The sequence below is a fragment of the Xiphias gladius genome, chromosome 6 (genome assembly GCF_016859285.1).
Source record: "Xiphias gladius isolate SHS-SW01 ecotype Sanya breed wild chromosome 6, ASM1685928v1, whole genome shotgun sequence".
Classification (NCBI taxonomy): Eukaryota; Metazoa; Chordata; class Actinopteri; order Istiophoriformes; family Xiphiidae; genus Xiphias; species Xiphias gladius.
The window spans coordinates 24,846,174-24,861,053 of record NC_053405.1 but is presented as its reverse complement, the minus strand read 5'-3'; the positions used below and the strand labels follow the sequence as shown (position 1 = coordinate 24,861,053).

Here is a 14,880-nt window from a genome sequence, read left to right as displayed (position 1 = left end):
TTCAAATTTTAATTTCATGTAATAGTTCAAAGATTATTTATTTTACTGACTGTTATATTTAATATATTTTTCTCTTTGATGTGTAGATGGCTATACCAGATAAAGGTACCTTACTGTCAACATTAACAAAAATGTACTTAGATTATTTTATTTTACTTGCTCTGTTGTATTTTGAGTTCATTCTTACTCGGGTATAGATGGCTGAACCAGATCAAGCTCCCAAGATCCCTGCAGTCCAGTTCCATGCAAAAGATGAAACTCACTCACCAAACTCACCCTGATCCCAAGCACCACTGCTTCACAGTCAGCTGTGGTAAGAAGGATCCGTCATAGGTTATTCATTCTCTGTAGTCGGTTTTTAGTACTCTTGAAGCCATCATTTGCAATCATGACAGTGCAGTGACCACTGAAGTTAATGTTTCCTTTTGTTGTCACAGGTGGCGCTGCGGAGGCTGGAGCACTTCAACTGATTCTCCGCAGCCAGTACAGGCGAGTGGCCTTTAGGATTACAGTATAAGCACTGAGCCGACCTCCAAGAAGCGACAACGCTGAAGACCTGAGACCGAGACCCAGCTTCCAGGGTTTCCTCGATGGTGAGGAAGATATGTCACTACCAGACCAATCAGAAGGATGGATGACCACAGGACCAGCTGGTGAGGAGTGGTAATCCCCTCAGTAAGACTAGACAGGTAACAGTAGTCACATACAGTGTTGATAAGCGCACAATAACAGTACATATATACAGTGTTTCTTGTAGTAACCAAAAGCACTCACTGAAGCACTCTCCAGCCCAGAGCCCTTCCCAGCAAAAACGTGTCCCCCAACACCCTCCCCCTCCACTCTCCCTCCAGTCCACAGTGAGGAGCGGGTGAGGTGGCGCACAGAGGAAGATGTCACTACCTGCTTCTTCTCTGCTGGTGGGTTTGAGAAGCTCCGCGCACACACACACACACACACACACACACACACAGACACACAGGAAGCCCATCATCTGCCTCCCTTTGTGTGCATCAATCAAGACAGTGACGAGACACCAGCAGTTCAAGCTAAATGAGGAAAACAAAAATCTTCATTGTTAAACACACTGAAATATATAAACTACAGGACCTGAGAGCCTGAGCGAGTCCCTAGCTTTGTCACATTCCATACAGTACTACATGTATGTGAACAGTTTCTCCTGAATAGTACAATGTGATTAACATAAGATAAACCTTCTGATATTTAGTTTTTTCCAACAGTTGTATAATCTTTCATATATAATGCAGATATTTGACACATCCTTATATAAATGAATTAAATTATTATTTTGAAAACTATAATTTCGTTTGTGTTGATTTTCATTTGACATGAAGGCATAAGTGTTACAATTTTAACCTTTTACTGTGGTATTTTGAGTACTTTGGTAAAGAATAGAGTACATATAATAATGTAATACAAGTAATATGACATGACGATCGATCAACTCAGATAAAATAATAGCTAACGTCACCCTGAAATCTTTTGTTTAAAGCGTCTATAATTGATATTTTCATAACAATTATAAAGAGGTTGCTCATAGTGATGAACCTACAGAGAATTATCACCTGAATCTGCCACTCCCTTCGGCTTTACAGAGCTTTACAGTGAGTTTCAGCTCATTGTTTAACCATCTGGCCCACAACTTTACTGTTTTAGTTCATTCTCATCACTGTTGTTTCTGTTTTCGGCCACAGCAGCCAACTGTTTAAAGCTAAAAAGCTCTGAAAAGCCCCGGTACACTACCTGCTCAGATACAAACAGCAGACAGACACAGTTAAGAGACCAGGTGGTGAAAATAGCGGAGCATCTAGCAGCTGAAGAGCCAGGCATTTCCCTCAGGAGTTGGTAAAGGCCAAAAAAGAGAGCTAAAAGAAAGTGAATATTGGACTTACATTCATTAGATGGACACAAACACGACTTGAAATCAATGAGATTGTTGCTCCATAACAGTTGGATATGTAAATAAGCAACTGTTTGCTAACAAGTTTACTCTATCAACCTCAAAGGGGATGATATGTCAATGTTGTGCTAACAACTTGATTCCACTGCCCCCAAGTGGCCAAAGTAACAAATGGACTAAAATAACATAAAAAACAAGCTGTTTTGCTTAAATCTTTTTATTTAAATTTGCTGACAAAGTGATGTACCATATAAACCTCAAACTTAAATATTCTTTGATTACTTGACCAATTTATTCTCACAGAAGGCTTTGATAGTTTTAGGGAAGAGCCCACTTTAAAATGGGAACATGAACGTTCATGAAGCTTTCTGGGTCATTGGTGTTCTTAAGGATCACATGTCAGATTATGAACCATCTCTGCTGCCAAATAAAAGCCTAGTGCAATGATTTAAATTCACATGAATCCAAATTTGACTTTTCAAACCAAGGTTTATAAGAAACCAATAAGACGCAAAATAATTTTGAAAACAAGACATGGCTTAAAATAAGATGTCTGTTCCAAATATAATACTGATCTTTAGGGATTCTGTGCCATGTTTCAATCTTTGAGAAGGAATGCAGCATTACCAACCTTTCTATATCAGCAAAATGCACTGGCATTAGCACGCCATGCTATCAACATTTTTAATTAAGGGGCACCTGTTAAAACAAATCCAAATAAAAGTTAGCATTTCTGCCCCCATGAATAAAAAGCTGCAGAGAACTAAACTGCGGGGTTGGTAACCTACAGCACTTGGCTACCAGGTAACATTGCTTTCTGTTGGGATTCTCTGATTAAAAAATAATTTTATTTAGTGTACAGAGTACATCAAATCCATGAAATGCCTCTGTTAAGTGCCGCCATGTGCTGTTTAATTGCCGTTGTCAGAGGAGCTTGGCCAGGGTTCTGAGCTACGCCTGCTCAGGGTGGGGCGCCACATGCTCCACGGATTGTAGGTCCGACTCATCTCGGTGGAAGCTGGTGGTGACGGGGTGGAACTGTTGACCAGATCAGTCAGAGTTGTTGCGTTGGTAGTTGGAGCAAAAGGGTGTAAGGCTGAATCTGCGCTTGTAGACCAAATGGAGCTGCTGAAGGGTGTGGTTGTAGACCAGGGATTGCGGGTGTTTCCCAGGAGTGACTTAAAAAAAAAAAAAAAAAAGAGAGAGAGAGAAAATAAGCTTCACAATAATACCATGAACAGGAAGAGGATCTGTGAGCTACATCAACACCAAACATGGGATCTTACTGCAGTTGGGGCAGTGGGAGAGCTGGAGCTGCTGGGCCAGGAGTGCAGAGAGTCACTGCTTGGTATGTCCCAGATGGAGGAGGGTACAGTGTTGAACTCAGGCCAGCTTTGCTGAGGCTCAGACGATTTTGGGAGATTCATTCCACTGAAAACTAAAAACCACAAATATGCACCTCAGCTTGAATGCAGCCAGTCAACCATAAGCTGTTACAACAGTTACTCTACATTCTTTGTTCATAACCATCCTGTGAGTCACACAGGTTACCTCCTGTCAGGTTGAAGGAATTGTTGGGCCCAAAAGCAGAAAATGAGTTGGCAGGATGGTAGTTTGGACTACTGGCTGTGTCGATGGGGCTCCATAACCCAGAGCTATGGGGAAAAAAAAAAAAATATATTCAGCTGGGATATTATCTTGATGTCATGTCTGTATGTACATTTTGTTTTTTTCTCACATTACCTGTCAGAGCTGTCACTTTCCACTGATGTCATGTGTGCCAGACTCTTTCCTTGGTTGTCAGTTTTACTTGTGCCAGAGCCGCCTGACGAGAGGATTAAAACTTTAAGTGTCCTCGTGTAAACAAATCACCATAAGAACAATGAACATACTTTGATAAATTGTTTATTACATATTTACCTGGGCTTTTGTCATAACCAGCAGCTACAGCAGCAAACGTGGGGTTCCCATTTTTGCCTGGGAGTGGAGTGGCTGTGGAGAGTTTATTTCCTGGGGCCTTCTTCTGGTTTCCCTCACTGCAAAAATGTCAGAAAAACACAAAGAATCTGGATTACTATTTGGTGTAGATAATAATAAATAATATTACTTCTGAAAGAGTTAAAAAAATGCTTTGCCTGGGTAAATCAAGATAAAACGACCGAGCACTATAAATTAAATTCACTCAAACCACTAAAACAACAGAGAATGAGACAAAGTAAAATACCTAACTGTGCAATCTCAAGATCAGCGCGAGAGAGGAAAGACATGAATTCTGAAATGCTCCTCAGACAACGTTTGTTAATGATTTGTCAAAGGAGAGGTCCCTGTTGAAAACAACACTCAGGTTTCTGGCTGACAGTCTCTGTCTGCAAAACAGGCTGCTCTGTAGAGTGGGGATGTACTTTGGAGTACCAAATACAAATATTTCTGATTATTTTTTATTTATTTATCTGGAGAAAGTGTTGGGGCATGGACAAGACACTAGCTGGCATAGGTTGACTCCATTACTGGTTTTTAAAACATGGCATAGCTCTGAGTGTCATCTGTGTAACAATGGTATTGAACCTTGTGTTTGCAGATAATGTGACCTAGTGGAAGCATGTAAATGGAGAACAACAGTGGGCCAAGGATAGAGCCATGGGGAATGTCACAGGCCTTCTGAAGAGGGGCCACCGTAGTGGAGGCATCAACAATGCTTTAAACCAGTCTAAAGCAATATCACTAATACAAATACATTTTTCGAGGCCATCCAGCAAAATTACACGATCAGCAGTATCAACTGCAGAGCTAAAATCAAGTAAAATTAACACTGAACAATCAGCAGTATCAGCTTTTAGAAAAAGCTCACTCGTTACCTTAATTAAGGCAGTTGCAGCGCTATGAAGTGATCAGAAATCCTATTGAATTTTTTTTTTTTAATATCATGAATATTCACAAAAGAAATATATTTTCAGGAAAGCAGTTTTTCTAAAATTTTCAACGTAGAAGATAATTTGGAGTTATGTCTAAAATTTAAAAAATGGTGGTAAAGACTTGGCTTCCTCAGATATGGAAGTCAGTGGAAGGAAAACTATTTAGAAAGGTTAAAATAGTGAGACTAACAACGTCAAAAGAAATCAAGTAGGAAAAATGAGGGACATGATTTGAATTTAGCATCTGTGCCCCTTAAAGTACAGAGAGAAAGGCAACACAGTTACCCATGACAGGACAGATCTGGAGCCTGATTTTATTATTTTTGTTGTTGAAAAAGTATAAAAACTTTTCACCAGTGACAAAGGAGGCATCAATTTGTTGGCTGGATCGAGTTGATTGCAGAATGAATATTTGTATGAAGGACCTTGGTGTTGTGACAGTTTCTGGCAATGATACTGGAGAAATAGGAGGACCTTGCATTCAGTATTATTAGTATATTAGTAAAGTTGTGTATTTGACCAAGTGGATACCTGTTACTGTTGAGTACACTGCTGTAGGTGCCTCGAGACAGTAAGCTGGGGGAGGTTGGTGGAGGGGAGCAGGTCCCGGCTGTGGCAGATCTCTTCAGGAAAGGGTCTGCGTTTATTGTCTGGAGGGAGATCTGCTGAAGACTATCTGCTTCTGCTTGTGAAGAACAGGAGAGTGCTCGGTGAGTATTTGAAATAGGCACGAGTGGGACAGGCACTGGACATGACAGGTTGGTTTCAGGTCACGACTTACGGACACTGTTTTTCGTAAGAGGTACATCCCACTCTGGAGAGGCAAACTCCTTCTCGCCTTCAGAGCTGCTGCTGTGGCCCGGTTCAGGGACCGAGCTGCTGGACAGTTTGGCCAACAGAGAGGGACGCCCGTCTTCCAGCTTCCCATCTACTGCCAAAACAAACATGTCACAAACACATCTGGTAATGAAGCAAATGGCAATGTGAAGGCATTTGAGTAGAATGAAACTCACATCTTTGTTTCTGCAGGGGTTTCATCTTTGGGATGTTGGTGAGAGGGTGGAGAGCTTTTGATGTGAAGCTCTTACGCTGTTTGTTCTCCAGTGGTGTTACATATGGCAGCTCCAGAGAACTGAGGACAACAGATATTTGTCAAGACGAGGATGGAAAAAACAAACAAAATTGATATCTGTCACTTCTGATTAAAAGCAAACCTGGATTTTTCTGCTTGGGTCTCTTTCTTTGTGGTTCCTTGTTTCTTGGTTTTGGGTTTGATTAAGAAATTTGAAGTTTCGTCTTTCACTTTTCCAGCAGTTACTGTCCTTCCTTTCTTTTTCACTGGTTCCTGGAAGAAAGGATGGAAAAAACATTTTAATTACGTGCATATTTTTATTGAATGCAAAGGAAGGAGAGTTGATGTGAGTTGGACCACAACATTATCATTTACCTCTCTGATGTTTGTCTCCACATCTGGATTGGAGGTCTCTGTTGTAGTGGAGGAGCTGTCGTCGTTGTCAGCCAGGTTATCTTTAAGCTCATCTCCCTGAGTCTTTCCTGTTGATTTTTTCTCTTTTTCTTCCTTCTTCCTCTGGGCTTTTGTTTTACCCCGCTGCTTCCCTTTGGACTCTAACACTACAAAAAATATGAACACATACATTCAAAACCTGTGAATGATTGAAGACCTTCTGCCGTTCTACTCTCTGCTGATAAAAACAAAATGCGTGCACCTTTGTTTTGAATGGACTGAGAGCTCTGCTCCTGTAGAGCCTCGGCACTGAGTGACTCTGGACGGTCAAGGTCATTGTCCATGGCTCCTATCAGGTTGGCATATTCCGTGTCTTCAGGGCAGAGGCCTCTGTGTGGCAGCGATGCCCTGGCTAAATTTTGACTCTGGAGGTCCAGTTGTTTGGTACCCCGAGCCTTGCGATTGGTTAGCTGGCAGGCAGCTGGAGGACCTTCTTGGCCTGAGGATGTAATTCCTTTGGTCAGCTGGGAGGAAGTAGCTTGCATAGGTGGGCGGCTGAAGCTGATCCTGGACCTCTTATCTTGGCTGTCTGAGTCTGATAAGGTGCGGCTGTTGCCCTGTCGGCCTCCGACTCGCGCTGCTCCATTGCTGGACGCATATAATCCTCTGGAGTTCTGGGGTGAGTCGCTGTAATCGTTCAACCTGAATATTGACAGAAAACTCTGTAAAATTGCACTATACATGCTGCTGATGTAGCATGTACACTTCTTTTTGTCTTCAATTTCCTCTTAAATCCAAAAATCAGAGAATGCCCTGGAAGGAACTTTTCTTAGTTAAATTTTTACCTAAACCTAAGTTTATTATCACATCAGTTAAGTTGAACATTTCTATCAAATACTAAAAATGCAGTACCTCAATGCTCTCTTCACAGACGTAGCGCCAACAAAAGCTGACTTATTAAATACCTTGTACTGTTTACACTGTCTCATGTCCTTTATTAAAAGTTGGGCTTAAACACTCCACAAACTTGGCTTGAGGCTTCTGTCTAGAGCCTTTATTCATGTTCCAAAATACAAAAACAACTAGAGTTGCTACGATTCGTAGATTCATCGATTCAGTCGATCACTAGAAATATAATCTTGCTATTTTGATAACTGATTAATCGTTTTGGTCAATCTTTTAAGCAAAATACTAAACATTTGATAGTTCCGTCTCTCAAGGATTTGCTGCTTTCCCTGGTCTTACATTAGAGTAAACTGAATATCTTTGGGTTTGCGACTGTCAGACAAAAATACCTTTGAGAATGTTACCTTGGGCTCTCAAACCTTGTCATGGACATTTTTTGTACTTTCTGATGTTTTATTGACCAAACGATTTATCAATCAAATCGAGAAATGATCAAAAATGAATAATAGTTACTTGCAGCTCTAAAGGCAACAAATAAGCTTTTTCATTCCATTGTGAAATTGTTGAGATACTCTATTTATGAAACCAGAATACAAATTGAGAACTGTCTATTAAAAAGTTTAAACTGGCACTATAAAGTTTTGCTAAGCGCTGCTGTTATCAGTCTGTGATTTGCTTTTGGAAAAAAGGCAAATGCTAGAAGCTGCACTTCATAAGTGAAATCCCTGATTTGCCTGTCAGACAGCTCTCTCTCACTGACAGCCTCAGATGAAACATCCAAAGTAGTTTGAATAGCCAGTGATAAGGGCCAACTAGTGGTTACAGTGCCAGACATGGCAATAACTGTGGGCAGTGGTTAGCCACAGAAACTTCACCATAGTCGAATAGCAGCTGACTGTCTTCTCTGAGTGTCAGAGCCCTTTCAACACACCTAATCAATCATAAAGATGGGACATCAGTCAAAGGCTTTTCAGAGCTAAGTCAAGAACAGCTAACAACGGACAAACTTTGGTGGCTTCAGTGTAAATTAAATGGTCATGTGGCGCTACAAAATCTTGAATACTTTGTTTTTAAAGTAGGTCTTTTTACGCATTAGATTAACAATATATCATTCTGTGTGATAATAATAAAATAAAGCTTGATAAGCATGTAGCTTGATCAACATTTGCCCAGGATGAAACTCACTCTTTCCCAGGTTACACTTACTTTGAATCACTGTGAATTTGCACAATGTCCCTGAGATTAAATGGTCTCCCAGTCTCCAAGGTGGAGTTGGATTCCACAGACACACGTCTCTTGAAAGGCTCCCAGATGCTCTGAGCCTCCAGGTAGGCTGTGCCAATCACCAACAGAAACATGGAACTGCAGAGACACAAACAAAAACAAATGTGAACTGCTAGTTAGGTTGACATAAAGTTTCACAAAACATGACAGGATTGTGTTTTAGTGCCTTTGGTGCTGTCTTAATGCTACCGTGCTGTACAGAGCGACACTCACCTCATAATGATAGATACTATGATGTAGAGCTCCAGCTCCCAGCTCGGCCTGGGCAGGGTCTCTGCACATGCAGCTAACATGTGGTAGGGCAAGGAGGCGTTCAGGACAAAAACAAACTCGGAGCCTCCACATGTCACCAATTTCAGCTCCCGGATCACTCGAGATGAAGTGAAGTCGGGTGTAAACCTGGGAAGAAAGCAGGGAAATGTCTTTGTTTAAACGTGTGTTCTCAACTATACAAAAACCTTAGTAATCTGCACCTGATATTGACCTGTGGTCTATTAATGTGGACACAAAGTAGGACTCCTAATTAGAGGCAGACATCAGAAAACATAAGTGGTGGCTAATTGGAAGACCTGGGAGGCATCTTTGTGCTCTGGGAATCTGTGAGCCATCTGTCTACATCAGGATGTAGTCATTTTCTGAAATGACCATGAATGACTAGTTCAACTGGGTGTGTAATCTGACCAGTGACTTTGTGCGTGTGTGAATGTTTCAAATGCCCTTTGTCTAAACAAAAAAGTGACTGACTGACAGACAAACCCATGTTAAAATGAAAACTTCTGAGGTGAGGCAGGCAGCAAAACTGTTTGAGAAAACCGCAACTCTCTCATTTTTTCTAATGCAACCATTTTCAAAACATGCAATTTGATTGGCCTATGTGTTAATTCAGTCACAAACTGAGGCGGACTTTACCGATTTCAAGTATGATGTTCACTCTGATAAGTGCAAATGTGTTGTCTGTTCCTATGTACATTAATGGTAAAACATTTCTGTTTTCTAACCCATCGAGTAGCTGCTGCTATGTAGATTTAAGTTCAAACAGGTGTCTAGCGTTATTTGATTTGTTATAAGCTGGAAGACACAAATTTACAGAAATGTTGTTACAGTGACAGCAGGGAAAAGCACAGATACATTAGTAATCGCAAAATTCCATTATGCTGTGTCAGTACCAGGGCCCTGCAATTGTGCATACCGGGTAACTGGCACGCTCTAATGTCTGGGACACTTAAATAGAGCAAAGCCATCAAAAGCGGATTGTTGATATTGGCTCCACCTGTGCTTTTCCTGCTGTGATGAGTCAAAATGTCTGCCGTGAGAAAAGTCTCTGGCACAATGAACCTGAATAGAAAAGTTGTGAGTTGCTTTTGCTCTTAAAATTTAACAAACATCAAGAGTTTAATTAATATTAATTAGATTCATGTTATTAATTAAACAAGCTTGAACGGATGTTATCATTCAGCCCCCTTTGTTTGCTACTATCATTAATGGTTGCACCGGTGTGAACATTTCTCATTTCATGTGCAATATTTAGTTTTGAGCTGCAGTCAATTTAGTTGCGTGGTGTGGTCAGAAGTAGGCGGGACAGGAAATTGCCTGGGAGGGTTGTAAACATAAACCGAGCCAGCTAACAAAAGCAGTCCACCAAGTTGTTTATTAAACACCACTTTATTAAAAATTTAACAGTCATTAACCTCATGCTATTATACTTACTACACCTAAACAGCCTCCCACCTTTTCTGCTGCTTGCATTATTTCTCCCTCAGTTATAAAGCAAGAATGTAGACGAACAATATCTCCTGAATAAGAGGTCAGTCCCACCCACTCTCTCTGATTGGTTGGTTACTGAACAGCCTCGCAATTTTGCATGTTAAAGTTTAAACTTGAACTCTGCTAAGTAAAGGAGGCAGGTCCGTTCAACACTAGAGGTGAATGTGTCTCGCCACGTTCCACAGAGAAGTGAATGGGAAGCAAAAAATGGTCTGACTGCACCATTACTCATAAGGCACGCCTGTAACCCCTGCGTAAATCAGCTGTCACCTCCCAAACTAGCTGGATCACTCTGGGCTGAATCCAAATACTGCTGATTTTCAGTATGCATAAAGCTATGTTATCTAATTGTTAAATGCATCATAACCAGTTAGGCAGTCCACTTAAGCAAACAAGTCTCTTTGATAATGCGTTTATGATAAATCTGCTTACTTGTCATTACTTACTGCTGCCATGTGGCCTTTGAAAGCAACTAGCAAGTAAGTGGGCAAGCTGCCAACATTTGCTAGTTTACAGCAGGTTAGCTAATCCAAATTGGAAAAACTATCAGTATAGTTGGCGTGACTTTATGTTTGATACATTGGCCAGTGTACAAATTAAGTGCCTTGCACATCCACACGTGTATTCAGTTATATTGGCTGATTAGAACTCTGCTCGACTTGAACATATGCAGAAAAATGTTCGGAGTAGACTTTATACCAGCAGACATTTTGACATTCACAATGAATGGAGCTCAGCCATAATTAATGTGATTATTTACGCCTGTGTTTTTCATACTGCCACATGGCAAAATATCTTGGTATGTTACAATAAACAATGATAAAGGTGTAAACTGTCCTGCCCTAACAGGTCCAAGTTAACAGTTTGTTCACACCCACACAATTCTGGGAAGAGAAACACATGTGGGACTGTACAATGGGTATGGGACTTTTAGAACATTTCCCTTCAAAAGTTAAAATTTAAGATCAAATTTATCAGTTCAGTCATCAGTATATTATTATTTGATTGTTGGGAGTCTACAATAGTTGAATAGCTTGATATTAGTATCATAGCAAAGCAGAACTGACCCTCATCTATATAAATGATTGTGTTCTTCTGACTTTTTAAAAATTACACCTTTGCTGTCAGATAGACAGCATCTCTCCCAAGAAGCCAGCAGGCGACAGTTTTAACATTGATACGTCAGAATACTTGGTAGAGGGAAATTACATTTAACCACAGCCAATACAATGCATTTGATTTAGGACAGTATTTCTGTTAACAGAACAGGAACTTGGACGAACAGACTGGCTATTACATCAGAATTTATAGCTGAAAATATTTGTGGCAAACATTCAAGTATTTTTCTTTTCAATTTGTAAAGGGATAACAAGAGTACAACAAATGTATGTGTGTTTTTCTATGTTACAGGGGGACTTGAACTTTAAGTGATGACTAAAAACGAGAACTGTGGGGAGCACGCAGTGGCTGCAGAGACTAACAGCCAATTCATCCTCTCACTGAAGGCTTACTCAGCCAGACAGGCAGAGGACAAGTATAATTAGAGCGCGCACGCGCGCACGCACGCACGCACGCACGCACGCACAAACGCACGCACGCACACCAAAATTTTCATGGTCAAAGAGAACATGTAGCACTTTGTTAACTTACAGTATGATGAGGTCTTTTGAAGCATTTGGCTTAAGTGCAAATTCTTGACAGTTGAGAACTTTGAATCCATATCCTTCACAAGCTTGTCCGTTGATTTCTGCTGATCTGATGGTGATCGGGAGTAAGCCTGTATTCTCCACTCTGAAGGTTCTTTTGAGCGTGAAGTTTGGCTCTTTGACTTTTGTCTCTGAAATAAATGAAGGGATAATAATTCATGGAATATTAGCTGCAAACTAGAGAATGAGTTGATGCAAAATGTAAAGAGATATAATAACAATATACTAGACAAAATCACATTAATGTTGTAGACTACACAGAACAACCAACACTGATTCAATGTCCAAATTAAATGGGTCTGTACCTGTCTTATAATGATTTAAGAATGTTTTATTAGTTTGTAGTGTTTTTTTTGTTTTTTTTTGAGTACAATAGGATTTTCAGTTCTATGGGCAATAGTTCCTTAAATTTAGTATCAGTATCAGTGAGATTCCAGTTCTTAAAAGAATGCTTTTATTTTGTCACTCTGTGTGAATATGTAGTAGTTAGTATGTTGTTGCACAGGCTTTCTAAAAAGGCCTGTGTGGACTGGGCATACTTTTAGTTTGAAGTCTAGAGGATAAAACGTGTGGCATTGTATTTCCTACTTTTGTTATGGATGACATATTTTTATGGGAGTAAATATGCACTAATGCAGATCATTTTCTGTAAGAGGGGATGTTGTGTATTTTAACAGGAAGCATAATATTTCTTTCATTTTTCCAACTGTAAGTTTTGCACGTTTTGCACGTCTGCACGTGGTTGACTTAAATGTAAAGCTAATTTATTGATATATTTATGTTTTAGAGCTAAAGTTTTTATTTATTTCAATGAACATATTCACTCATTTTTAGAGAACTACATGGGGAATGCATGTAGCTTGCACCATTAGTGTAGTGTTGAGACCATGTTGGCTAGAGTTGTTACTGTGCTCATGGTGTTACGCAGGCACAGAGAGCATTTATGTAGGAGGGACCTTGTGAATGCTCTGGTACTATACAATTGTAGGTGTGTGCTTACCTATTTTTGTTGTAATATTTTTTCTGAAAGAATGTATTTTGGTTACGTATTTATTTCATGAGAATTTTACATTATGCTCTCATATTTTGCTTTCTTTTCATTTGCGAATTTTCCCCGGGAAAGCCGTGAGAGCATTTATGGAAGAGAGAACCTGTGAATGCTTCTGATGCTTTGCAACAAATGGATTGGATTTTATACCCTTCTAGTTTATCTACAGTCGCTCATTATTCATTATATATGATTTATTATTTTGGAAACAGCTGAGGACATTATACAATTTGACATAGTGTTTCATTTTTAGAATATGGAGACAACACAAGGAAATGTGGGTTTGTACAATGAGGTGCAGCTACGTCCTGAAAAGGGGCTCCATATTCCTATAATATGCTACAGATTTTCATGTAGAATAATCACCAGCAACGCAAACTCACTCTCTGTGCAGTCTTTCAGAAGGGCCTCAGTCATCTTAAACCTCAGTGAGCTGCCTTGTCCCGGAGGCTTCCCCGCAACTTTCAGGCTCTCCGTCGTACCTCGTCCTTGAAGTACGATTGTTTCAATCACAGTCAGATTATTCCTAAACAGATTCCCAGTGAAGCACACGCTTTTAGAAGAGAAACACGTATTTACTAAAGGGACTTTTCTGTTAGTTACATTAAAAACTGAAATTACCTGACTATGAGGAGGGAGGAAACACTGTGGTTGCTGATGGGAGTGAACCTCACGCTGAATGACTTAACTTCACCAGGCAGCAGGAGGAGGTTGTACACAAAAGGTCTGGTTGAACCCTCTACGAACCCAGTACTGGTCTTCATTAGGGATGTCTGCCAAACAAACAGAGGGCCTTGTTGATTCAAACAGCTGCCACGTTAGCTATGGACAAAAGGACTGTGATTTTGCCAACCAGCTGATTCTCTAAATTCTTGATGAACGGCAAAGTTAATCGTCACTCTTGTAGCACTCACTTGATTTCTGTGAACCTGGAACTCAAAGGTGTTTGTGTCAATGTTGATGTTGGACAAATTGCCTAATGGAAACCTGGAAAATAAAAGTTTGAGAAGATTACTGTCAGAGTAAGATGAAGGGATAAAGAACAAGAATGTGCAGGGTTTTGGGGAGGTTTTTCACCTGTCAGCCAGTTTTCCAGAAAACACTGACGGGTTTAGTAACAGGGCCAAGGGGAGAACTTGGACGTAGACGGGGACGTCGGTTGGATTCTGCAGAATCACCTCCTCATCCTTCAGAGATACAAAAAGATTCAGGACCTCAAGTTTCAAAAACAGGACTGTAACAACACGTTAAAACATTCCTGTATGTGTTTATGGGCATGTGGTAACAAGAGGTGGATTGTTCCTACTCACAGAGGAGCTGTTTGTGTTGGTCAGAGGGAACGTAATTCGTTGCGAAGAGTTGACCAGTGACGGCCAGGTCAAGTGTGCTGTTATTTTAGCTTGCACGTTTTTCTGAAGGTCTGTGTTGACTTCAAAGACAGCTTCGATCCTTTGGTAAGAAAAGACACATTTTGTGACATTATTCAAATAGTTCACTAATGTGGAGCAAGTAGTTTAACAGTAAAATCTGATAATCAAAGCCCAGCATCACTGCATCTTTAATATGCTTACTTGTGTCCTGCACGTTCTTTCAACTCTTTCCATCGTCTGAGAAGTTTCTGATGAAGATCCACATCAGCATCCCAGATATCCTCCTGTAACGCCAGCCCATGAGGCTTAGACTCAGCTGTGGAAGAAAAACATATCACCCATTTAATTTGGACTCCTAAAGCCCATTCAGATGGGGTGGGGATTAGAGGGGGACGTGGGCAATAAAACATTCACTGTGCTCCTCAGTAATTTAACTCATAGTTCGGGCTGGCATTTTAACCATCACAAAATAGGCATGGACATCCATAGAACAGCGCCAAAAAAGAA

At 40.4% G+C, this 14,880-nt stretch overlaps 1 protein-coding gene across 4 annotated transcripts in view; it reads right to left on the bottom strand.

The window, feature by feature from the left end:
* Positions 1-2,101: 2,101 nt before the first annotated feature.
* tmem131 (transmembrane protein 131) overlaps positions 2,102-14,880 on the bottom strand; it is a 31,066-nt gene continuing 18,287 nt past the window's right edge. The window contains exons 22-41 of one of the 4 annotated variants that reach the window (XM_040128604.1): positions 14,575-14,689; positions 14,314-14,452; positions 14,081-14,190; positions 13,918-13,990; positions 13,625-13,776; positions 13,387-13,529; positions 11,900-12,086; positions 8,699-8,884; positions 8,408-8,563; positions 6,558-6,997; positions 6,278-6,462; positions 6,045-6,175; positions 5,844-5,962; positions 5,612-5,761; positions 5,362-5,515; positions 3,839-3,954; positions 3,662-3,743; positions 3,470-3,573; positions 3,205-3,356; positions 2,102-3,096 (exon numbers count right to left, since the gene is read on the bottom strand). In XM_040128604.1, coding sequence (XP_039984538.1) covers positions 2,830-3,096; positions 3,205-3,356; positions 3,470-3,573; positions 3,662-3,743; positions 3,839-3,954; positions 5,362-5,515; positions 5,612-5,761; positions 5,844-5,962; positions 6,045-6,175; positions 6,278-6,462; positions 6,558-6,997; positions 8,408-8,563; positions 8,699-8,884; positions 11,900-12,086; positions 13,387-13,529; positions 13,625-13,776; positions 13,918-13,990; positions 14,081-14,190; positions 14,314-14,452; positions 14,575-14,689 — 3,161 coding nt within the window. In that variant the 3' untranslated portion in view covers positions 2,102-2,829. The remainder of the gene's footprint in view (positions 3,097-3,204; positions 3,357-3,469; positions 3,574-3,661; positions 3,744-3,838; positions 3,955-5,361; positions 5,516-5,611; positions 5,762-5,843; positions 5,963-6,044; positions 6,176-6,277; positions 6,463-6,557; positions 6,998-8,407; positions 8,564-8,698; positions 8,885-11,899; positions 12,087-13,386; positions 13,530-13,624; positions 13,777-13,917; positions 13,991-14,080; positions 14,191-14,313; positions 14,453-14,574; positions 14,690-14,880) is intronic. The other 3 variants (XM_040128607.1, XM_040128606.1, XM_040128608.1) reach the window with 3 other exon arrangements.